This window comes from Marmota flaviventris, chromosome 1, assembly GCF_047511675.1.
Source record: "Marmota flaviventris isolate mMarFla1 chromosome 1, mMarFla1.hap1, whole genome shotgun sequence".
NCBI classification, from domain to species: Eukaryota; Metazoa; Chordata; class Mammalia; order Rodentia; family Sciuridae; genus Marmota; species Marmota flaviventris.
The window spans coordinates 87,919,313-87,946,025 of NC_092498.1; the positions used below are offsets into that span (position 1 = coordinate 87,919,313).

At 41.4% G+C, this 26,713-nt stretch overlaps 1 protein-coding gene across 1 annotated transcript in view; it reads right to left on the reverse strand.

Moving 5' to 3' along the window:
- Cpvl (carboxypeptidase vitellogenic like) overlaps nucleotides 1–20,254 on the reverse strand; it is a 108,012-nt gene extending 87,758 nt beyond the window's left edge. Inside the window, exons 1-2 of the mRNA XM_027939619.2 lie at nucleotides 20,092–20,254; nucleotides 11,981–12,099 (exon numbers count right to left, since the gene is read on the reverse strand). Coding sequence (XP_027795420.2) covers nucleotides 11,981–12,099; nucleotides 20,092–20,254 — 282 coding nt within the window. The remainder of the gene's footprint in view (nucleotides 1–11,980; nucleotides 12,100–20,091) is intronic.
- Between the last annotated feature and the right edge of the window lie 6,459 nt (nucleotides 20,255–26,713).

A 26,713-nucleotide genomic window follows, 5' to 3' on the forward strand; every position in this document is an offset into this window, starting at 1 on the left:
AGGCTCTACCTAAACTGGTATATTTCCTGTGTTCACTTAACAACATGCTATGGACATCTCTTCACAGAAGCACACATATTATCAGTTGGCTGACCAGCATCACACTTGATCAATTTACCACAATGTACTAATTCATTTAACATGTAACACCAACAACTCATAGGACATGGTCTAGGGCTGTGAGTGCAGACCAATTCCTACTCACGGTCAGTTAGAATATTTAATGGTTAAGAACATAGATTCTGGAGCCAGACTTCCAGGATTGAAATTCCAACTAAGTTATTTCACAGTTGTGTGTGTGCTTGGGCAAGTTACTTAGCTTCTCTGTGTCTCAGTGTCCTCTGCTTGCAAATATGGATAATAATAATGTCTCTCTCATAAGATGACTATGCATATTTAAACAGTAGTTGTATGCATAGCACTGAGAACAATACTGAGCGCATCTTTTATATGTTATATCTGATTATTTTTTCTGGTGGGGTAGCAGTAACTAACTAGATGGATAGGTGATACGAAAGAGTAATGAGTACTCAAAGAGGGTCTTTGAGGATGAGCTTACATTTGAGCTAAGACTTGAAGGATGCGTGAACCCCCAAAAGTGAACAGTTATATATCACTTAAGAAGAAAATCATCTCTCTATTAATGACTATAGGTTAGAGTACTGTGGCAAGAACTTACGATCAAAAAGAAGGAACAAAGAAATTCTGAGTCTTAAAGAAGGGATAAAGAGACCCTAGGTCTTTAGGTGGAACAACTCTCTAGCAACCTAAGAGGGTGGGCCAGCCAGCAGGGCAAAACTGGACCCTTCCTAGGGAACAAGAAACAGCAGTGGTTTTGCCTCCAAAGCCCTTTCAATTCTCCTGGCGACCCCTGGTGGTCAATTCATGAACCTGGCCACACCTGCCTCAGGGTTTGCTCCAGAATTAACAGCCCTGAAGGAGGCAAATGATTGGGTCTATTAGAACCTCCTGCAGAAGAGAATTTCCCTGCCTCCACGTTAGCAAGTTCCAAAGGACGATAAGAAAATCCACCCTCTGTCTTCATGAACTGTCATTCCAAGGAAGTGATATTCAATGCAACTGAAGTAGCACCTGTCTATCCCTGGCCTCTCTGGGTAGATATGTCCTCCTTGGCTAGGAGGCCTCATCTTATCCAACATCAGACAGACCCCAGGTCCCACTTTTCCAAGAGAGAAATGGGGAGGCAAAGACAGTGACAGAGAGTAGAGAAAACCTTCTACCCAAAGCGCACACTGTCACTGAAACAGTGAGTTAAGGTATTGCGGTGGGGGCTAAGCACTTGACAACCTCTGTACTTTGAAGTAACACAATTTACACAATAATATGTCACACAGAGGACCTGATGGGGTGACTTTAGGGAATTGTAGATGCCTCGCCATATGCTAGAGCAATGATTTGGACCAGGAAGTCACTCAAAGCAGATGGGCATTTGTCAGTTCCCAGGGTTGGATGTGCCTGTAAGGACCGACACCTGGTGAGAAGCAACAGCAACTAAACCACTGAGAGACCCAAGTTGAAGTTGCCGCTTAAGATGCACAAGGGCAATTAGTAAATTAATGAGGGCCTTCTTCACACTTCTATATGCAGAGGCTGAACATTTGCTTGGTTTAAGTAACGTGTTCTGTCTTAATTGAAGTCATTAGTACCTCAAGTAAATGTCTTTAAATTCCCCCAAGTATGTTGAAATGGACTCCCACTTTGCCATTCAGATCCCAGTTCTGCTGATACTACGGCTGCCACACACTGATGGTGTTAATCAAGGCAGAGCGTTTATTTAAAGCAATTAGTTTTGTGACTAGAATTGTTAAATAGGTATGTAATGCCATTTTGATTCTACACACATACTCCCAACATATACGAACAACCTGCTTGCTGACGACATCTGTGTTTTTCAAAGGAAACTTACTCGTAGTGTTTGGTGTTGACACTAAGTCTTCCTTCTCTGTGATCATTGCCATTGTCTTATCATATGAAAAATTAACTTTCTCATTTTTTTTTTCAGCTGGAAGGCTCCTTATGTCATTCCCAAACTCCTGGATTTTCATCAAGCTTTGACCCGTCTCTTCAATTTGAACCAGGTTCCAGCCTGCTGGAATCCTCCCTTCCAACCTCCTCCTGGTTCTCCTACCTGAATCAATCCTTCATGAGGCAGTTACAGGTTCTCTGTGCCTCTCACCAGAAAGATGTGCCTTAGAGGGAATGGTATGGGGTGGGTGGAGAAGAGGTTTTATCTTTGCTTTCTGATGCACAAGAAGAAAATGGCTAAAGAAGTTAGTTACTTTCTTTCTTGTGCTTAATTTTCATTCCCCAAAAGGAATCTGACACACAATGGTTTTTGCAGAGTTCAAATGTACCTATGAATGGAGTGACCTATAACACCATTTGTAGTTATTGTGTTTTGTTTCATATATACTCTGTTCTTCCAGATCCCTGATGCTATAAGAATACAGCAAAGAGAAGATAAATAGGGAAAGCTCTCTAATGGTTTGTTTCATTGCCAAAGGATTTGCAGCCACCTGAGATAGACAAATTTTAAGAAATCTGTCCGAGCCACATTCCATCTTCTAAGAACTGACTCTCCATCAGGGAGAAGGTCCATTAGCCATGTTTCTATCACATGACATGGCACCTTAGCTGATAAGTTCAAACTGGGCCCATAACACTGTGCCTCTAGGAGAAGGGCTAGTGAATCCCTGTGGGTTGATTCAAGAACAGGTAAACTGGAAACTGTAGTTTGGCCCATTCAGCCAAATGCCTGGAGAAGCAGAGAAGTTGACCAGCCAAGAGAAGACTGGAGCTCAGATGGGTGATCCTGTGGCTATGGATAAACAGGGCAGAGCCAGAAGTACTGGATGCTCTGGTTCTTGAGGCCTTTCTATTTCCTGGCTCCTTGGGCCGGCCCACTCTGCCCTGGGTGCCGCTGAGCAGAAAAGAAAAAATGAGTGGCTAACTCACTTAGGGTCCAATCAGAAGATGGAAACCACATGTAATTTTCACTTTATAATTAAGCATTCATTTTTTTCAGCTGGAAACATCAGCCTTTAATTCTGCTAAGAGTTCCAGTGTTTGCTCTGGTCTCGGTCAGCAGGAGTGTCAGATACCCTGGGGCAAGAGGAGGAGGATCCACCAGCAGTCTTGCTCCTCCTTGAGCCACATCTCAGTGACAGCCAAAGACCAGCATGGAACAGTTCACCATGGAACAGAGGAATTTGACTCTAAAGAAGTATGACTACAGTAGGAAATTAACCATGGGAATGTAAAGAGACCTCTAAAGAATACCCTGGGCTAAGGGGAGAGTGCTCATGGATGGCCATCCCATAAGGAGGGGAGCAGGTTCTTCCCAAGGCTGAGGTCCAGACCTCATTGGAGGAGGCAAGATGCAGCCTAATAAGTAGCTCAGTTCACAGGTCACCTGGCCCAGGGTTGTTCAGGCCTGGTGAGGGGGATGCAGAGAGAGCAGGGCTGTTAGGAGCCTGCTGGCAGGCAGGGCCTGGAGTGCATGTGTCCATGTTGGAAGGGCTACAGCTGGTCAATCACCTAACCAGAACTAGGGCTATCCCCTTGCTGAGGATCTCGGTGGTCTGGGTGCACAGATATAGCAGAGTGTCGCTGGATGTTCCCACACACATACTGCTGCAGACTGGGCAGCCAGGCCAAGAAAAACCAAAACACAGGACTGGGAGGAGGAAGAGAAGCCAACTTCCTCCTGCAGTGTCCCTCCAGCGCCCTCTACTGACAAAGCTTAATATTATATTCAGTGTATAGGGAAAATCCTTACAGCTCAGATCTCCTGGAGCAGGTAAGAGGGAGACTTGGAGCCAAGAGGCAAAACAACAACAACACAAACAAGAATGGCCTAGAGTCACCACTCCCAAGGTTCCCATCCCATAGGGGTAGGGAAAAGAGGCTGGCTGCCACAAGATACACCCACAGTCCCAAAGTTCCAGACAAGGGCCTCTATTAGTTATCCAATGCTGCATAATGTCTCTCTAAACCTCAATGTCTTAAGACAAAAATGATGATGTATTATCCCTTATGCTTTCTGTGGCTAAGGTTCTTAGGGATGTCCGGCTCTATGGTTCTGGTTCAGGGTCTCTCATGTGGGTGCAATCAATATATCAGCTTAGGCTGAGGTCATCTGAAAGCTTGACTGGGGCTGGGTGTATCTTTCCCAGTGTTGGGTCTCACTGGGTCTCATTTCTCCTCCATGTAGACTCTTCCAGGTGGCTTCTTTGGTGCCCTCCCATTGTGGTGCTTTGCTTCCCATGGAATGGGATGTAAGAGACCAAGGTGCAAACAACACCGCCCTTTATAATATAGCCTGGAAGTCACACACCACCATTTTTGCTGTGCTATAGGAGTCACAAAGTCTAGCCTTGGTTCAATATGGGAGGAGACCACACAAAGGCACATGTACAAAGTATCATTGGGGATGATCTTAGAGGCTGGCAACCACAGAGGCCACAAATCTGAGGCTCGTTCCCTGAAGCCACACTCTGGTTTGGAGTTTTCAGATGTCTTTATGCCTTAGATAGCACACTTAAGTATGTCTCTTAGGCAAGCTCATTTGAACTACGGAGCCATAGAATGTAAGAGATGGGATAGGACCTTAGACTTCAACCAGGTGGAACATCTTAAATGCACATCCCAAGTTATCCAGCCAGGAATTGCAGACCTGGAATTAGATCTCCGGATCCTAACGTCCCGTTCTCTTTTCCCAGATTCAAGCCCACTGACTAGGTACACTGGACTCACTGTGGAGTGTGTTGGATACACTGATCCCTGGGCCTTCTCTGATCTGCAGCACCAGAATCCCTGATGACAGCAGCTCGGTGAGGGAGTGCTGGCCACTGAGCAGGGACCTATTATGTTTTTCAATCTCCCTATTGTATTTTTCAAGCTCTCAAGGTAGTGTGAATGAGGAGCATTAAATTGGGAATCCCTGTCCTCTACCACGTTGACTGAAGAAGTTCAGACTTCAGAGCAGAGACCACATGACACCACATGGAGGCCCAGCAGGTCCTGAATCCACACCTACCCTCCTGGGACAGGGTGTCCTGCTGGCTCCTGGTGATGGTTTGGAATGTACTCTGCTATCACCAGGAGCATCAGAGCAGTTCCTATGCTCTTCACTGAATTCTTGATTCAAGGTGCTGTGTTGACTTTATCCTGGGCCACCTTGATCTTCCCGGGGTCTGATGAAGCAGGGCTGACCTCCTGATCGGTGGCCCCAGGTGGCTAGCAGCCTCACCAGTCACAGCCCTTTGCAGGCACCAAGCATACCAGGACTGCAGGAACCCTGGACATTCCTGGGCCAGAGGAGCAAGATGGAGCTTTCAGTAAAGGGGCCTAGGCCTAACTTGGAATGCCTTGAGTGTGGGCTCTGTAACACCTGAGGCAACTAATCTGCCTATCTTGCTTAAATGAGTCCAGATTATCTGTTCCTGTAAGACAAAGTCAAATACTCTCAGGATATCTCTTTCGAAGGAGAAGGATGATAATTTCAATACTAATCTATATGTTTCCTATCTTCTTCTTAGATTTGACAAGTCCCGATTTCACTTAGTAATTTCCTCATCCAGGAGCAATTAATCTACATTTTTGGCTGATGATCAGGTCCCTCTGATTCAGCATTTCCCTCCATTTCTGTCTTCTTTAACCTCCGAAATTGTTACTGGGTTTAGTTCTACACAGTATTTGTGATAATAACATCCAAATTAATCATAATCATGTTGAAATAGCAATAGCAACTCCACTTACCCGTGTATCAGGCACTAGTCCAATGACTTTGCTACATTGAGTCTTCTGTCTGAAAACCACTGCCAAGTAGCTATTTTAATCACCATTTGTGTGTGTGTGTGTGTTTGTGTGTGTGTGTTGTGTGTGTGTGTGTGTGTTAGGTCCTGAACCCAGCACCTCAGGCAGGCGAGGCAAGTGCGCTACCAGCTGAGGTACAGCCCTGTCCTTGATCCTCCATTTTAAATGAAGGAAACCAATGCTGAGCAGCATTAGGAAATGTGTCCAAGGTCCCAGGTGGCATAAGTAAGTGGTGGACCGCAATTTCTACCCAAGCCCGACTAACTCAAGCAGCTTCTGACCACTGTACTCTGGAGCCTCCCATGACTACTTTTATCAGGATCTATGATACATGATGGGCCAGAGCAAAGATTTCTAGGTCAGAGACCAAAGCTTTAAATTCCAGTTCTTCCAGTTTCTGGTTGAGTAACTTGGGGCAAATTATTTGCTCTTTGTCATACTCTTCATTTATAAAATGAGGAAAACAATTCCTTTCTCTTGGGGTTCTTGTGAGAATAAGGAAAAGCAGGGTGCTTAGCGCATCGCTGGTGTTCACTTCACAACAGCCATTCTAGCTGAGGCCTTTTCATTGGCTTCATTATACTTTTAGCCCGTGCAGAAGGCCCAACTCATTTCTCCTGCAGTATTCCCTCTGCACACCAATTTCGAGTTCTGGGATTCATTAGGCCCTGATTTGTATACAATAACAGGAGAATCTCAGCAAAATAACAGGAAAGCAAACCTAATTTGAGAAACAGCATCCGAGAAAATGACTCAGAGGACATGACAAGTGTGGCATCCTTCCTGGATCTCTATTTTCTCTACCTTCAGGTTTTTTTTAAGGGGTCATTTCTTTCCTGATGAAAATATCAGCTGCTTCCCCTGCAACAGGCAAGGAACTCATATTTCTGCCATATGAAAGGTAGTCTCCCCTGTCTTGGTGACCAGTGCTTCTCCTTCTCCTCTTATGCTTTATCTGGTCCTGTTCCATACTTCCAGCTGCAAGTCTCAGGTATCTGACTCCACATGCAGGCTTCCTGGCAGGGAGATCTTGGAACAGTCTAATGCAGTGCCAGGCGGTGACACCTGTCTGTGTACTGTCCTTTCATCTCTGCACCCTGTCCCTGAAGCCATGTCTATCATTTCTAATAGAAAACTGTGCTTAAAGTCCTCTTTCCTAACTTTCCTAAATAGGAAAGAAGTCATGTCTTCCAGAAACATCTTTCTGGATAGAGAACTGGACCCAAAAGAACATAATTGGGTTAGAGGATGCACAGTAAGGTTTTCATTTAGTTAAGGGCGGGGGACTTATAACCAACTGCTCCACCATTGTTTAATGCAAGGACTTTCCAACCTCAGTCTTGCAATTGGCAAAGTATGCAGAACCTGAGCAGCTTCATGGTCCCAGTTCTTTCCCCATATTCTAGACAAAGCCATGCTAGACAAAGCCTGATCAGAGGCAATGGAAGAGAGAGAGAGAGAGAGAGAGAGAAAGGGTTTTTGTTTTGTTTCTGTCTGATCTATTCCTTCACCACAAATTGCTGTTTTTACAAATCTGAATTATTACCAAAGAAGACTTCTCATTCAGAAATCAATAAGGAACTTACTGGTATAAAAACAGGTAGCAAAGCAAAAATGAAAGGAAGGAATCAGGTTTCTTCAGCTGGGGGCAGAGGGGAGGCTGAGACCCAGCCACTCTGGGTGAAATACCAAGCAGGATTAGGAAAGCTGACCCCCTAAAGGTTGCACTTGACTCTCCAGATCCCCATTCTAACCTGCACTCCACCTGAGGAGGCAAGGCCCAGCACACCCCTCCATCTGCTCTAGACATTTCCTTCTGGTAGAATGTGGGCCACTTTGGGGCCAGGAGCTATGGGCACAGGGCAGTGGCCAGTGGGCTGGAGCACTGGTTTCACAAAGCAGGGTCCACCTGGTAACTCTGAAACTTGCAGGTCTCTCTCAATTTACAAGACAGAATTTCTGGGGGAAGTTAGAAATAACTCTTTTTTTTTTTTTTTTTAGTTGTAGCTAGACATGATACCTTTATTTTATTTATTTATTTATTTTTTGTGGTGCTGAGGATCAAACACAGTGCCTCACAGGTGCTAGGCAAGCACTCTACCACTGAGCCACAATCCCAGCCCCAAAGTAGTTCTTATATAAAATAAAATGTAAGAATCACCAAGAATGAACGTAAGAAGCAGCAATCTAACAAATTTGTCAAGTATTCATTATGCACAAAATAACGGCTCCCTGAAGATGTCCATGTCCTGATCACCCGAATCTGTGACTATACAGAAGAAAAGGGAATAAAGGTTGCCAATCAACTGGACTTAAAATGAGATTAGACTGGATCATTTAGGTGTAAACACAAGAGTCTTTAAAAGTAGCAAGAGGCAGAAGACAAATCAGAGAAGTTCAAATGATGAGAGAAAACCCCACAGTGATGCAATGGGAGAGGGATTCAGCCTGCCATTACATGCTTGGAGGATGGAGGAAAGACTGCCAGCCAAGGGATGTGAATGGCCTTTAGAAATTGCCAGAAGCAAGGCCCATACCCTTGTCAATACCTTGATCTTATTTCACTGAGACCTGCACCAGACCCATGACCTACCAAACTGAGATCATAAAGTCTGCGTTTTTTTAAGACTATTTGTGGCAATGTTTTATAGCAGCAGTATAAAACCAGTACAAAGAAGTTAATAGTAAACAATTACATTCAAATACATTGATAGATGTGATATAAAAAATGAGCATGTACAGAATTATTTCTGAAATGCATAAGGTTTAAGAGACTTCAAAGAGCACAGGCCCAGGCTGATTCCAAATCTTGGCTAATGTGAGGAGTTGTTATAGTTTGGATCTTGAACGTCCCCCGAGGCCCACTGTGTTGAAGACTTGTTCTCCAGCCCATGGCACTATTGGGAGGTAGTGGAACCATTAGGAGGTGGGGTCTAGCAGAAGGAAGTCAGAGCATTGGGTACATGCTCTTGAAGGGAATATTGGGACGTCAGTCTATTCTCCCTTCTCTCTTGCCCTCTCTTTTCACTTCTTGGCAGATTTGGGAAAATATTCATCAATGGTTCTAAGTCACAGTTAAGAGAAGTAAGTTCATACATTTCAGTACCTGTAACTTCCTCCACCTCCACAATCAGACACTCTCTCCATGATATCCTGTGCTGCCACAGGCCCAAGACGACAGGGCCAAGCAACTATGGACTGAAACCTTTGAAACTGTGAGCCAAAATAAACCTTTCTTTCTAATAAGTTCATAATCACAGGTATTTTGTTATGATGACATAAAGCTAATCTGAGAGTGCTGCAATAAATATGTAAATGCAGTTATTCTTCAATATACTGATTTCCTTTCCTTTGGATACATACATACCCATTAGTGGGATTGCTAGGTTGTTATAGTTCTATTTTTAACTTTTTGAGAAGCCTCCACACTGTTTCCACAATGGCTATACTAATTTACATTCCCATAAACAGAAGTGGAATCAACCTAAGTGAATATCAACCGATGAATGAATAAAGAAAATGTATATATTAAATACATATATGAATATTATTTGGCCATAAAAAAGGATGAAATCCTATTGTCTATGACAACATGGGTGGAACTGGAGTACATTATATAATTACATTGTTATATTTTTGCAGCATTGCTATATGCAAATAATATGCAAATATGAACACCACCCTTTATGAGGATAAATTTTTCTTTGATTTCTCTGGCTTCTAAAGCAAATCCCATTTGGAAAATAAAAATAGAAAATTACTCTGTGTTGGGTTAAATTTTGTTCATACATTTCAGTACCTGTAACAATGCTCCCAATGGCACCCCTAAGCTTAAAGTGCCTTGTTCATGCAGAAGAAAATTGTGAACTTGAATTACATTAGATAGATAGTACTAGTGACATATAAATAAACCAGGCACAGAAAGACAAATACTGTATGATCCTACTTATTTGTGAAATATAAAAAAATTAACTTATAGAAGTTGATAGCAGAACAGTTGCCAGAAGATGAGAAGAGTAAAGGGTGAGTAGGCAGATTTGGGAAAATATTCATCAATGGTTCTAAGTCACATTTAAGAGAAGTTAAGTTCTGATCAGTTATTGCACACTAGTGTGCCTATTACATAGCAACAATGTACTGTATATGTCAAAAAAGCAAGAAAAAAGATTTTGAATGTTTTTAACCACAAAGAAATGATAAATTTTTGAGGAGATAAAATACATTTACATTATACAATGTATGCACATATTGGAATGTCACATGGTACCCATAAGTATGTCCATTATTTATGTGTCAATTAAAGTAATTTTAAATAAAAGAAAAGAGTAAATATATCTTTTTATTTCCCCAGATAAGTGTGACTTGGGGATTTGTTATATAAATAAAGAGATGAATTAACAATGTGTAAAAAGAAGAGATACTTATAAATGCTGAAGGCAGAAAAAAAGGTGATTCTGAGAATAAAATTTTGCTAGAAATTGGATCTGAGTATAAACATGAGGTCTGAAATAAAACCAAAATTGAAAAAAAAAATTTCCCACCTGTTAGAATGAGATCATATTTCTAGGTCCTGATTTCTGTCAAGCCTCCTTATGACAGCTGCACTGATTATTTCCATGTTAGCTTCTGAAGGTCCACTTCCCACCCATCTCCCTGAGGCTCTGTACCTGGTATAGGTTTGTGGATGGCACCACCAACTCCCCTACCTTCATGGAGGCAGCGGAGGCAGCTGGGTTCCACCAGAGGGCAGCACCTGCAGGAGACTGGAAGGCACTCCTGCTAGGGGCTGACCTTGCTCTGGTTCCACCCTGAAAGGGTATCCTTAAATTTTATGCACTAGGCACCTTCCTTGCCTCACTCTACAGTAACACCAAGGAAGAAATAAATTCTATCTAGGATCCAGGAAAGTCTTCCAGAGAAAGTGGCAATTTGATGACTACTCTGAGCCCAAAGAGTATCTAAAATTCTCACGTTTTTCACATAACCTATTCCCACCCCACCCCACAATAGACTAGTTTGGATGAATTACATCAAAGTTCACATAGTTAGGAAAGCAAAAATGAAGTCATGAAAATATAACCTGACAGTACTGCTGAAAACAATTAAACTTCAAATGACCCTGGATTAAGCAATTTACATTATTATTATGTATATGCAACATTGTTATATGCAAATTAATGCAAATATGAACACCACCCTCCATAGGGATAGCTTTTTATTTGATTTCTCCGGCTTCTAGAGCAAATCCAATTTGGAAAATAAAAATAGAAAATTACTCTGTGTTGGGCTAAAATTTGTTTATGCATTTAAATGCCTATAACAATACTTCCAATGGCACCCCTAAGTTAAAAGTGCCTTGTTCATGAAGAAGAATATTATGAACTAAAATTGCACTAAATGGTACTGGTGAACCACAAAGATATTTCCATCTGTGTCTATAGGGACTTGAGCAGGTGAGTAACCCAACCAGCCCATAGGCAAGGGTGGTCATGATAGATATAAATTTATATATGCTTAGACATGAGTTTCCTGCTAATTTTGGTAATTTCTCATGCCTTACCCTCCTTGGGATCTTGAATGCCCTTCTCAACCTCAAATATTTTTATGAAAAATATAATAACAAAAGCATATGAAGAAGACTGTGGCAGAAGAAGGTGGTAATATTAATGTTCCAAATAAGGCTACAAGAAATTCAGAAGTGGAACTTCCTCCACCTCCCCCAGCATTTGTTTCCTGCCCATAAACAGGAATGCCACACAGTGTTGCTTCCACTTATTTTTAGAAAAAAAAAAATGTAAAAAGATTTTTTAAAAATAAACCCCATGGATCTGCAAGCTCTCCAGTGAGCAGCACAGCCAGCTTTGCTTGTTTGTTTTGATTTGTTTTTGTAATGGTACTGGAGATTAAACTCAGGGGTGCTTTTCCACTGAGGTACATCCCCAGCCCTTGTAATTTCTTTTCTTTTCTTTTTCTTTCTTTCTTTCTTTTTCTTTTTCTTTTTTTTTGAGACAGGCCCTCCCTAAATTGCTGAGGCTGGCCTCTAACCTGCAAACCTCCTCTTTCAGCCTCCTGAGTTGCCCATGGTGCCCAGCTAGCTCCTGAGCATCAGTGTTCCTTCTGGTGGCTACCTTCACAGGCCTACCTGAGCCGGGAAGAACCAGAAGAAGAGGTTGCTGTTGTAGGTCTTATTCACAGTGAGGTAGCCAGAGTAACTGTGTATGTTCAGTCCTAGAAAAGCAGTGACCGAACTCAGTTTTCTTCCTAGTGGGGAAAAAGAAAATTTACCCGAAGATTAGAGAAAAATATACAAGGTGAGCTATCTCAGTCTTGGCAAGACTTCACCCAGGTACCAGATTGGGGACGAAGTGAGCAGAGAATTCACAAAGGATTTAGCAGACAGGTACTTAACTCAGCCAATGCCAGCTTCCGCCACCCGTCCCATATATTCCACATACACAGTTTAGCAAGTGAAAATTAGCAGAGGGAATATTTTGAGTTGTATAAGAAGGAAGAGAAAAGAAACAGCTATTATCACATCGTGAGTAAATCAAGGTGTTCACACTGGGCCACATGGAGAGGAGCAGGATAAAGCTACCTGACCCCAAAGAGTCAGATGCAAGAAAAACAACGTGGTCACAAAGGTCTCAGTCCTGGGAGCCCTATGTTCTCCACACTCTGGTTCTCATGAAGGCAAAGATCTGCCATGTCCATTCAAGGGAGCAGATAGAGGCCTACAGGACCAGGGGTGGTTGGAGCTGGAGGGAAGAGGCAGGCAGGGAGCCTGGTGGTGACTTATGGCTACTCAGGGAGAGCCAAATAGGACAATGGGGCAGTTGTAGAAGGCAGAGTTCCGGGCTTTAGTACCAAGCAAACAGACAAGGACTGGAACGGGCTTTAGTACCAAGCAAACAGACAAGGACTGGAACGGGGAAAGAGGGAAGGAAGCTCAGACAGCTGAGGACACCCAGGAGTAAATACTTGGAGGAGTTAAACACTTCTAAGGCAGTGGTACCAATGTAGGAGTTTTTACTAATGAGAAAGACGAAGCACAGAGAGGTTAAATAACTTGCCTGAAGTCACACAGTCAGTGTAGGAGAGCTGGGATTTAGACTTAACTGCAGAGTTTGTTCCTTCCCACGCCCTACTACAGGGCTGCTCAATAAGTTAGTGAGTAGGTGTAAGCAGCAGGGAGCAGAGGGGAAGCAGTGATTAGAAAGGGTGTGGAGAAGGAACAGAAAGTGGGTATCAGGGTGTAGAAGGAGGAAGCAGAAAGGGATGTCTGAGTGGAAGATGAGAGTCCTTCAGTGGCGATGTGCAATAAAGATTAACTACTCCAGAAAGGCTACTTAAGTCTGAGACAAGACAAAGAATATGTCCAATAAAAGTCAATGAAAGGCTGTTTATATCTGACACATACAAAGTTAGAGGCTGGTTAGGAAGTAAGGAAGCTTTACATGCCACCAACTAAAGGTGGCTTTGGTGGAGGACTAGAGCCCATAGGCTCTGGAATGCTGAGTGCTGGATCCCCACATTCAGCCACATCACTGCCCTGGTGAGAATATTTACACCCAATGGAATGGGTGCTACAAATCAGAGCCCTGAGCCCCAGGGCGGCTGTTGACCTTTCACCAGCACAAGTGGCTCTGAGACCGCAAGCTCCTCTTTTACAATGAGCACGGCTCCCAAAGAGGAAACTCATCTTGCACACACAGTTCTTTTTCCCTAGTACTTTGCTGTTCCTAGCACTACTATTGGGCCAGTTTTGTGACCCCCTAGAGCAGCCATTTAACCTTCCTGTGCTTCATCTCCTCCTTTATGAAAGATGGGCTCCAGATGGTATAGGAATACAAGATTCCCCATGTGCAAAACCTGTGGGGAGGAGCTGGCATGCAGTGGGCACAGCCAGCATCTGCAAAATACATCTGCTGATGAACAGGAGAACCTGGGAGCAGAGGTCATGGTGGGGACAAGGGAAGTGTCCAGGGGCAGTTGCCCGAGGGTTCTGCTGGGCTGGCACAGAAGAGGAGGATGGGTTTCCAAGTTGACCACACCTGGGTTTGTGTCCTCACTAGGCCCCTCAGCAAGCTGCTTCATCTTGGAACCTCTTTTCTTTGGTGCAAAATGTGGGTAAGCATTCCATGGCCACAAGCTTTCTGTGAGCCTCTGATGGAAAATTTGCATTTACAGGGGCTGGGGTTGTGGCTCAGCGGTAGAGCGCTCGCCTTGCACGTGTGAGACCCTGGGTTGGATCCTCAGCATCACATAAAAATAAATAAGTGAAATAAAGGCATTGTGTTCAATTACAACTAAAAAATAAATATTAAAGAAAAGAAAAATGTACTTACAAACGTGCCCAGCAGGGAGCTGGACACAAAGAAAGTTCTGTTCAATGGGAGGCTGGCTGTCCCTAGCCCATGGACCATCCCAAAATGGCATCTAGAAGTCTGGAAGACCTGCCTTTTCCCGGATCAGCCCAGTTCTCCCAAACTCTATGTTTCACAACATTCTCTTCTCGGTGAGACCTACCCCTCCTGCTGTGGTCTGAATGTTCCCACCAAAACTCATGTGGAAATTTCATCCCTTATTATGAGGTATCAAGAGGGTGGGAATTTTATCTATGTATTTGAAGGTTGTGACTTAGTAGGTGATTATAGGTAAATGAGGCCATAAAGGTGAGGCCCCAATCCAGTGGGACTTTGACTTTAGAAGAACAGAATGAGAGACCTGAGCTAGGACTTTATGTCTCGCCACATGATCCCTGGTACCATTCTGGGACTCTGCAAAAATCTTCACTAGCAAAAATGATCTCACCAGATCCAGCTCCGCACCTTAAGCTTCTCAGCCTTCAGAACTCTGAGCTGAATAAACCTTTATGCTTTGTAAATTACTTAGTCTGCGGTATTTAGTTACAGCAGCAGAAAACAGACTAAGAACAGAAAAAAAAGAAAAGAAAAGAAAAAGCCGTGTTGGGGGTAGAGAAGGGCTGTAGGAGAAAGAGATTTCTGGGAACCAGGTATTTGCTGGCCCTCCCTCGACCCCTCTAATCTTCCCCCTAGCTGCCATTACCTTCTCTCCACTGCTTCTGCTCTCAATTAATCCAAAGAAAGCTCACCCTCCAGGGTTGGACAGCCTTTAAAATGCTTTTGAAATATTTTTAGCAAAACTATTAATCTCAAAGTCAAACAGAGACACCTCTCCCCCAACCCAAAAAGAGAGAGAGGAAGAGAACAAAGACATAAAAATTGAACATTTGGAAATGGGTGAGATGTGGACCAGAGAGAGCCAAATAGTCAGGAGGGGATTTGAGAAAGAAGACAGAGAAAAATGAGAAGGGTCAAAGTATAATGAGAAAAATAGAAAATATATAATGGAAAAGAGCTGGAGGGAATGGAATATGGGCGAGAGATGATTGAATCAATCTGTCTTGAGGCCAGCACAGCACAGGGTCCACTGGCCTGCTCAGGGAAGGTTCAGAGACTCACCCCTCCCTCCCCTCCTGGGAACACCAAAGTTGCTCTCTTGCTACTTTGTCCTTAGGTCCATTTCATGGTTTCCCTCCTCCATTCCAAACTGCCAGAAAGCAGGAAATTCTTCCTATTTCTCTTCATATCCCCTGGGATTTAGCATCCTGATTCACAATCTAAGACACTGAATAAATAAGTCTTAATGAATGCACATTAATGTAGGTGGCTGAATGAGAAAATAAATGCATGAACTATACCAGGCCGCGTGACACCATACTAGGGTTAGTTTATTTCCACCCCTGTAATCCCAGTAGCTCAGGAGGCTTAGGCAGGAGGATCGTGAGTTCAAAGCCAGCCTCAGCAACTCAGCGAGGCCCTAAGCAACTCAGTGAGACTCTTGTCACTAAATAAAATTTTTTAAAAGGCTGGGGATGCAGTTCAGTGGTTAAGTGCCCCTGGGTTCAATTCCTGGTTTAAAAAAAAAAAAAATCTAATGAAAGACAACTTCATTAGTATTTGAAGACACTTAGAAGCCTTCCCTGTAGTCTATAAAGATGTGTTTGGCCCCTTTCACATCTTAAATTCCTGTTCACCAAATCACAGTAAAACAATTAAAATTTCTTTCAACCAACGGGAATTTTTGTATTTTCAAAGGTCCCGTTCATCCTTCCAGAGTCTATTAATGGAATGTGGAAAACAACCCACCAAGATGGAGGAGTTTTTATCTTTCTGGCACCGTGACTCACCATACAAATGTTTAAAAACAGTTTTTCAAAAAGGAAGAGGTTTTCTTTGAAGTGATTTCACTTCCTCGTTGGTATTTACTGCTGTCACTGTGTTTGTGATATTAACACTTAAGGAAGATCGGAGTGTGGCCAAGGCAGCCTGGATCCAGCTAATCAGGAAGCATGTCCTGTTCACCAACACTCATCACCTCCTAGACGAGATGCGACCAGCCCATAAGGAGTAAGAGGACCCAAGAGCAAAATACCCTTTAGAGTTTGGGAGACGCCCTGTTTGTAAACATGCTAAAATCTGTCTTCTGCATTCATCTTGTTTTAGAGAACAAGGATTTATTCTAGCTGCAGAGAAAGTAAACATGCAATTACAATTACATAAAACTAAGCCAGCTAATTGGGGATTAAAAAAATAAAAATTTCCCTTGTCTTTTTGTGAACTACTGTTTATCTCAAAAATGCTCAGTTGTGATACCAAGACTCATGTTCCTAGGGTTCTGACAAACTCGATAAACAAAAGGGATTTAGGGGAGTGATCTGACCATCTGTCCAGAGCTTCCTGAACTTTCAGCAAAGCGGATGAATAAAATTATCCTTAATTATGTTGTCAGGGCTGCATCTGAATACCCAGATGTACCAGCTTTTGGATCAGCCACTTAAAATTCCATGCAAAGATTTTGACTGCATAACATAACTTTAGAAAGTGACATTCCGTACAGATTCAGTGTCTTAAACATTGTCACTCATAGGGTGAAGATCTACCAGGGTTGGTGCAGAAGGACAGAAGATCAAACTATACCCCCTGGATTCTTTCTCCTCTTCTGCTTGTACCCAGAACTGTGGAGGGCTCATAGGCAAGAAAATCAGGAACAGGTGAGATGCGGACAACTCGATATTGTTTTCACTTGGTTCTGCCAGATTTATGACACAGACACACCAAGGTCATTTTCATTGAATGCCTTTGTTTAAGCTATCTTCCTCATTCAGGGGGCACAGACCTTTCACTATTTACTCAAATTTTCATACATACCCTCAAGTCTGGAGCTGATCATGCAGCACAGGGTTTCACAGCATGGGGTTCTGGGGTTGGCAGGCACAGGCTCTAATTCCGGTTCTGCCACTAATGAGCTTTATAGCTCTGGATAGGATACTTCATTTCTCTGAGACTCATTTTTCTCATCTACAAAGTGGTAACAATAATTATGCATTCTTTTTATTTTTTTGGACCCAGGATTGAACTCAGGGGCACTCAACCACTGAGCCACATCCCCAGCCCTATTCTGTATTATATTTAGAGACAGGGACTCACTGAGTTGCTTAGCTCCTCACTTTTGCTGAGGCTGGCTTTGAACTCGTGATCCTCCTGCCTCAGGCTCCCAAGCTGCTGGGATTATAGGCATGCTCCACCGCACCCAGCTCACATTCTTCATTAAGATTGCTCCAAGGACTAAATAAGCTAATGGATGTAGAAAACAATGCCTGACATGTGGCTGGGACTCAAATTTAAATTTGTGGCCAGGCACGGTGGCACTCACCTGTAATCTCAGCCTCTTGGGAGGATGAGGCAGGAGGATGGTGAGTTCAAAGCCAGCCTCAGCAAAAGTGAGGCGTTCAGCAACTCAGTGAGACCCTGTCTCTAAATATAATACAAAATAGGGCTGGGGATGTGGCTCAGTGGCTGAATGCCCCTGAGTTCAATCCCCAGGACAAAAAAAAAATGTTTTTCAATTTGCAAATATGTACTAAGTGCTTATGACATACAGGTACTATGCTAGGTATTGGGGCTATAATGACTAAATGTTAATTATTTATTATTTTTACTAATATAACTACCATTATCATTTTTCCCTAGATTATGTCCACCAACAGCTTCCTTCTTCAATTTTCCAGCACACCTAATTCAGATGTGATGCTTCAGTGTGCAGTGCCTTAATTATGTCATGTGTGCACATCTGATCACTTCAGAAAACCCCAAGCTTTTAAACAAAGGAAAATAACTACAGCAGGCAAAACACAGCAGAAGTCAGAAGATTTGGGCACTACATCATCTCTTCTAGCCCGTCTCTATTACCTGTATCCCCTTGGGTAAATCATGTCAGGTATTTGAGTCTCAATTTCCCCATATGTGGACTGGAAGAAATCCTACTAAATTGATTATCATGGTTATTCAAATCCTTTTTTATATATATTTAGTGTAGATGGACACAATAGCTTTATTTTATTTATATTTTTTATGTGGTGCTGAGAATCAAACCCAGTGCCTCACACATGCTGGGCAAGCTCTTTACTGCTGAGCTACAACTCTAGCCCCCAATTCCTCTTAACTTAAGCGGTTTGCTTTGATTTATCATTAGTGAATGTAGCCTAAGTCATCAGTGTCCAGTAATGAAAAGAGCTGAAGTATAGGTATGTGATCCAATTTTGGGCTTGGGTGAGTGATTCGATGCCTGCTCACACACTTCCTAAGGAATCAGCCTCAGGCAACAATCTTGCAGCTTTTCTACATCAGGTGAAAATGAGTCCTTTTTAGAAATATACTGAATACATTGTCAAAGTTTTTCTACCTTTCCTTAGGAAAGAGATGGTGAAAACTGGAGCCAATGTGCATTTCAGAAAAGGACACAGAAGCAGAACTTCAACCCTTAAAATATGAGAACATCTGGATTTTAAAACAAAAAATGATGACATCCTATTGGCTGAAAACATTTCAAGTGAAAAGAAAACTGTTTCCTTTTAAACTTCCTTATAGAATACTCAGATTTATTTTCAACCTTTAACAGTTTTCCTAAACTTTCCAGCACCATCCGTTCCCATTCCGTCTACCAGCACAGGCACAGACTCAGCCTTAGCCCCTGAGACTAGGGATGAGCATGCTCCACCAAGGTCTCTGCTACTTAACCACAGTCTCCACCAAGGGATTCCTCGTCCCCCTCCCCCAGCTCCTGCTCTCCTCATTTGTGCATATTATCCCTGCCCTCTTCAAGGAGCTTCCTTGACCCCATTGCTTCCACTGACCAACACCCCATCTCTCTGCTTCTCTTTACAAGCAACTCCTCAAAATAGCTGCTTGTAAGCTACTTCAGAGTTCAGGAATCTACTGAGATTAAATCACTCATCTACACCTTGATTTACCTGAGTACAAAGAAAACATAAGGGGAGATGTGGGTCATCAATTTTAGTCTCTGATAACATCAAATGACATCTTTCTTTTTATTAACAATAATACTAGAAAAAGCCACAATCTATAAAATAAATCCATTCGCAAACATTAGTGTTTAGAGGGCAATTTATAAGATCAAAGAGTTTTCAGGTGCTTTTTCTCATTGAATTCTCATAACATCCCTGCAAGTTGGAAGAGTTATTAAATCTCCATCTTATTAATGAGGAAAGGTCTAGGCTGGGTGGGTCACTTGCCAGGTGACAGGGCACAGTCAAGTGGAGGGAATGGAGGTGACACCTCGGTTACCCAGTGTCTATGTGAACTCTGGTAAGTCATTGGAGCTCCTTCTTCTTTAGTTTTCATGTGTACAAAGTAGGAACACCTCCCTGGGTTGCTGAGTTCATGCAGAATGCTTGACGGACAGGTAGTAAGTTGGGTTGTTTTTTTTTTTTTTTAATATTTATTTTTTAGGTGTAGATGGACACAACACAATGCCTTTTTTTTTTTTTTTTATGTGGTGCTGAGGATCGAACCTGGGTACCTCCTGTGCTAGGCGAGCGCTCCACCACTGAGCCACAATCCCAGCCCCCAGGTAGTAAGTTTTAATGTTAACAGCAGCCTTGTCAAGGGCCCAATGCGGGTCAGGCACCCACTAGTTTTAGAAATGCAAATGCTGCCACTCCACCACATAAATAATCCAGTTCTAACTCTCATTTTAGCTAAAAATTCAGACAATATACAGCATCAAGTCACTAATATTTGACATAAAACAAGTAAAGATATTGGAATGTGTTTTATGTTCTGTGGGATAATTGTTTTAAAAGAAAGGGGGGAAAAAAAAACCCTCCCAAACTGTTCAAAGTATACCAGTGGTTTGCTGATTTAAACTCACCTTCCTTGATCTTTCCAGATTCAATATAAGGGGTAAGAAATAATGGCTGTCCTGTATCTCCCCTAGGAGGCTGGAAAACCTGGGCACGTTGGTACAAGGAGCGAAACAGCCCATCACAAGGGCTGAATGTAAGCAGGGCCAACAAAACAATCACTTTCCACATGGTGCAACCTGGTCCTTCTGGGGTCTAGGATGAATGAAAACAGTTACATTCCACAAATGAATCCAGAGAGTAAATATTTACCTAGCTTTTTAACATGCAAGAAAATTTATTTATTCACGTAAAAAGAAAATGCCATTGTGTAGAAAGACCGTAGGCTGAGCAACTTAGACATCACCAATGAATAAGACAGGCCCGGTCCCTGCCCATCCTGCCCTGGCCATTTAGAGGGGAATCCTTCAAGGGATTTACAGTGTAACTGGAGGACAATTTACATTTTTTAAAAAGTTCAAAGGAAAATCAGCTAAAGCATAAAGACAAAGGCTTCATAACTGTCACCAAATAGGGGTAGAGAACATTATGCCACCACAGAAGGGAAAAGGATTGCAGGCACAGGTGACGTCTTATCAAAATTGACATGAACAAAAGGTGGGTGGAACTCAGAGAGGTGGGACAAATATGGAATTTCACTAGTGCGTGGGACAGCTGAGCAAAGCCCAAACCTTGGCTGTTCAGATGAGCTTTGCAGGAAAACTAAAATAAGCAATGGATTTCTGGTTGTCTCCTCCATCTCAATGAATCCTTGAGTTTTGTATCCAAGAACACAAAAAGTAAGAGAGGGAGGGCCCTGCCATTACATCTAAGTGTCTTCCCTTTTGTTACTTGATATACAAACTCAAGAAGTCAGACTCTCAAATGTATTACTCACACAGCTTGCCAAGGATCTTCAAATCTGATATTAGCTGAGAGTACTCACCTGGGCTAGCTATCATAGTATATATACTTAAACTCATACATAAACATGTAAATCATGTTTATAATGGGCTTTCCCTTGTATTTTTAGCTGATTGAATCTCCTAATAACTCCACCAGGAAATCCAGGATTATTTATTTATTTATTTGGTACTAGAGATTGAACCCAGGGATTCTTAACAACTAAGCCACATTCCCAGAAACACCCCCCTCCTTTTTTTTTTTTTTTTTTTCCTTTTCTTGAGACAGGGTCTCACTAATTTGCTGAGTTGCTAAAGCTGGCCTTAAATTTGTGATCCTCCTGGCTCAGACTCTTGAACCACTGGGATTAAAGGCATGTACCACCATGCCCAGCAGAAATCCAGAATTATTATTGCCAATTTTAGATATGGAAAATTGACTCAATTAAGTATCTCATGCAGAGACATGAAGGTACAGAAACCAGGACTTGACCTAGGTCAGGGCCAGGATGGGGGAGAAGGAAGTGAGGTATAGAAGCAGGGTCAGAAAACATCTTTATCTAGAATTTTGGCTTATTTTTGTTTCTGTCATGGATTTTTTTAGCCTTATATGGATTGTTTTCAAATATTTCAGTAATATTTATATATTTAAATATTTATATTTATATATTTAAATATTTATATTTTAACTATTTATCTTGATTACTGAGCTTTTCTGATACTCTTCATCTTTCCACCAGAGGCAGATTACCCTCTTGTCCCATCCTAATCCCAACCCTGCTGAGTGTATTGTGATAGCTACTCCAGCACCATCACATTACCCTGCTGCTATTTAAGTATGATCCAAATCCTTAGCTCTAAATTCTAAGTAAAGTATTTTAAATGAATAAATACTCCATTCACTCAGCTTTCTGGATGCAAAATAAAATATACAATTATGCAAATACAATGGCTGCTTTTGATTGTTCAGTGCTTTAAAATGCCAAGCTATTTAGAACATCTCAAAAATACAAAATGTGTAAAAAATCTATTAACCACATGCTTAACACAATCCAATTTGGCATAATATGAAAATACTAGTTGTTGCAAATTTAAAATGCTTTTCAGCCACATTTTCCCATCAACACAAAAGTTTATAATCATAACTTGATTGAATATACGACCCTTGTCATGTCTCTCAGGGTTAACCTAATAGAATTCCCCACACTTAATGTAAATAAGTCCAACCCAATATGGTATGGAGTGAAAAAAAATGTTTTTGCATCTTATTGACTATAATAAGGAACAAAATGAATTTAGAAATTGAAATTAAGTTTGCAAGGAGCTCAAGGGTAATGACCACTATGGCACGGTTAAGACATTTTTAAAAAATATGTGAACTTGTTACACTGATATTTTAATAGGATAGCTACTAAATGCCTGAAATCCACTATCCTATTCTGATGGTGGCGGGGGTATGATGCTAAAAAATAATAGAAAACATCTCTTCCAGTAAGAGGTATTTTTCCTGGGGGCAGAAACAAGAAACCAATCCTGCCATCTATTCTCAGTCTTCTAGCTGTAAACCTCCAGTCCCCTGTAATGGAAATTATTAATAATTAAATAACCACAGTAGTCACGGTAAAGCTTCCCTTGCAAGCAGAGGTTGACTCAAAGATGCCAAAATATGATAGAGGTCTTGTTTTAATTGACGTATATCGAAGACATAAAAGTAAGAGTTAGGTCAATTTAGCAGGTCTCATTAACATTTAATCAAATAGCTATTTGAGTCATAATTTCCCATGTAGGTGAATTAAAGCAACAACAGACTTCATTTCATGGTTCTCATATAACAGTCACAATTCCTCAATGGTACGTACCTGTTGTCTCTCCTAATGAAAATGAATGCTATTATGAATAGTAGAGTGGGTTTTTTTTTTTTTAAAAAAAAAAAAAAACATACCCTTCTCTAATGCTTTTGCTTACCCTAATTAGCTTGAATATTTTTCTTTATTAAACATTTCTTGAGCACTTTATAACTAACAAACCCTGTACATAATAGGCTATCTCCCACAAAAAGTGATAGAAAAAATGTATTAACCATACACATCATCATCTCTGCTTGAAATAATGGGAAAACATTGTGGCTACTCCAAGTTCAAGTTCATCATCTTGAAGGATTCAGTCCAAATGGTCCTCTTAAAAAATATTTAGAAACAGAATAAAATCTAGGTGAACTCCAGCGATACCAGCAGAATCCAATAAAGTTTGAAAGTATCTGACTTGCTAAAATTGTCTTATTAAATCTTAAATGTTAGTTGGAAACCATGTGTCCAATATGCAATTTTAAAATATTTAACCAAGCTATTTATCCCAGAGCTCTTCAGAAAAATACAAACTGTCAACAATTTAAATTTTCAGCAATAAGACATGAGACAAGTAAGTTACTATACACCAAAAGGATGGAATTATATACAGCAATTAAAATGACTCTACTGGGAATGCTTTAGAAAATATAATCAACTATTAGGTAAAGAAAAGAAGAACACTAGGTTAGATTTGTGGTACTTTCTCCTTATTTAATAGTTTCAAGTATTAAATAAGTTTTCTATAATAATTACTCTTATAACTAGAAAAAAGTTTTTTTCTGATTTTTTGCTTTATCTTAAAGTGAAGCAACTGATAGACATGGCAAAAATGTGCTTGTTCCCTATTCCTTTTTTTTCCTACCTGGTTATGACCTCTTGGGTTTCCTAGGAATAAGGTTCTGTTTGCACTTCTAGAACAGGTTGCTCTTTCTCCAACATTCTGTTAAGATGTGTCCTAATCTCCTAAACCCACAGAACCTCAAAGACTCAAGATCATGTTTCTTCTTTGGGAAATTAGAAGGCTCCTGATAAAGGTGAGATGCTGTTACATTAATAATTAATAGTATATTTGTATTTAATTCTGCCTAGAGTTCATAACAAATATGCACATAAGTGGCACTAAATAAATATTTGTTGAATTGATGGGTCTAAGTAATGAACCACACTATTTTAGGCCTTGATGAGACAATAATGTTCATGTGGTCCAATTCCTTCAAATGATGGACTAGAAAAGTAAAGCCAGAGGAATAGTTGACTTAATCAAGTTGACATCACTGGTGAGTGGCAGGGCCACCCCTCAAAGCCAGGATTTATCTATGGCACTCAATCTAATCTTATTTCCATTGTCCCATCTTTGGTTATTCAAATATTCTGACTCTTACTGACTTATTAAAGAACAGCAGCCTGTAATAATCCCTTTGGTAGACATTGCCAATAAAATAAATAAACAAACAATAAAGAGAAACATAGGTAGACTTTTTCAGAGAAGTTTGATTTTTAGAAACAACTCTATAATAATCCAGGTTCAGTACTTTAACATATTAGTGCACCCTGGCAAAACAGCAACTTGTCTGATCATACTCGGTGTGCTAGAGCCAGCCCAAGAAGAGGGGCCTGCAAAAATTTCAGGAACTTTGCAAACCAATTAGTCAATACAACCATTGTTAAATATTAAAACATAAAGACTTATCCTGGAATGAGTTGTATTTTTAAATGTGGGTTTAATAAAAGTACTTGAAAAACTCATCACTTTCTGGTAATCTTTGTACATTTTTGCATGACCTATGATCTGGAGTCGTGGTGTTTGCATCTGATTGGCATACAGTTACAAAGAGTTTGCTTATATTACAGTTTGCTTCTGCACATCCTCGTTCAACACTGCATCCAGAAGCAATGTTGGTAGATCAACATCTATGATGATGGCAGTATTTACATCACAGAAATCAGCAAACACCATGTGTCAGGGCTTTCCCCCCAGAGATCCAGCTGTTAAACACCTGCCTGCACATATTGGCCTCATGTGCATTATTTGTAAAATGAGCTGCATTCTACTTTCCGTTAGCTCACACTCGGATCCCAACTGGGATGGCCAGAAGGGACATAGGAAAAATCCTGCCCAGTTATCCTCTATGCATGAAGCAAAGGTAAAATACCAGATAAGAAGGCCTCAAAAAGAAGCCCGAGTAAGTCACTGGAAAGTGTGCATTCTATCAGTGAAAAAAATAATAAGAAACTACAGGACAAGGACAAAGAAACCAAGGGCAAACATTTTAACCAGCTTCTGTTCTCCCCCTTTATCTTCATCTCCAATTTAGACTATAGACTACTCTAATCAAGAGAGTAATGATGTTTCATGCAATAAACATTATAGCTACAATTAAAATAGTTATTTGATTTTCCTTACATTTTTAACTGCTTTAGATCCCACATGATAAAATATTTTAAAAAATAAGCCAACTAGTAATAGACACTTCCATGCATTCTGTAATAAAAAGGCACACAAAAGTAGTTCTTCTATTTTAAAAAAGATGCAGTTCCCCTCTCAAGATTATTCAAGCGCATCCAAATCATTTGAATTCGGCAATAAAGGGCTATTGTGTAACCCTGAATTAAATGCCAGCCCAAATCCCAACTCCAGCTATTTTGTGAAAAGAATTTCCATACAAACAAATGGTAAAAGAAGACTTTTATTCTGAAGGATCCACTATTCATCTTCCTGAAGACATCATTTTAATTTCTAAAATTGATATTTGAAGCACTCTTCCCAGAGAGGACATGTCCGTGACACACAAGGTGGAATGCGCTGACACTTACAGACCTATCTGCTCCTCACAGGCCACACCTCTGGCATGAGACCGTGGCGCCTAATCTCTCTAATGAATTAGTGTCACTGTCTCTGCAGCGGTATTCTTGGGCTTGTGGGCACAGGAGACAAACCAGAGTTATCGGGCAGGCAGAGAATGAGAAGAACCAGGAAGACAAGAAAATCATGTGACCTGGCACTACTGTAAGGAGCTTGGCCTCGACATCTCACACCATCCAGAGGAAATGAATGAGAGTGATGGCAAGTGAAAGCAGACATAGTTCAATATGTTAGTGACAGTTTTGAGCTTAAAAGATCATTCTCATGCCAGGTACAGTGGCTTACACCTGTAATTCCAGTGGCTTGGGAGGCTGAGGCAGGAGGATCATGAGTTCAAAGTCAGCCTCAGTAACTTAATGAGGCCCTAAGCAACTCAGTGAGACTCTGTTTCTAAATAAAATACCAAATAGGGCTGGGGATGTGGCTCAGTGGTTGAGTGCCCCTGAGTTCAATCCTCAGTACTGGAAAAAAAATAAAGATCATGATCAAAGATATCATCACAATAATAACACCAGTAATAACTACCAATTACTGAACACTTTCCATGGACAAAGAACTGTGCTAATTGCTTTCCCTGTTTAATTTCTAACCCTTACCAGGTAGGCACCGTAATCATCCCATTCTGTAGATTTTAGGAAACTGATCCTAGGAGAATGTACATTAATTATCCAAGTTCATATAAGTAGTAAGTGGTAGACCAAAGAATTGAGGCTCAGGGCTCAGAAGGTGACCCCTTAAACTATGGCACCTGGGCACACTGACTACTCTAAGCCAACAGAATTGGTGCAGGAAGGTCTCTGACCGTCTCCCACCCTTCACTCCTGAAAGCTGATCAGAAAAGAATTTCCTGACTCACCTTGCCTGAAAATAGGTCACAAAGACCTTCTTTCCAGACTGGTTCCAGAAGAATGCCACATGGAGAAGCCCAAGGGATCTGGACAGGACTTGCCGACTCCCCCAGCCCCCCAACTCATTGCCATCAGATCCTACCCTTCTGCCCTCCAGTCATACCTCTGCATGACCATCCATAAAAATAAAC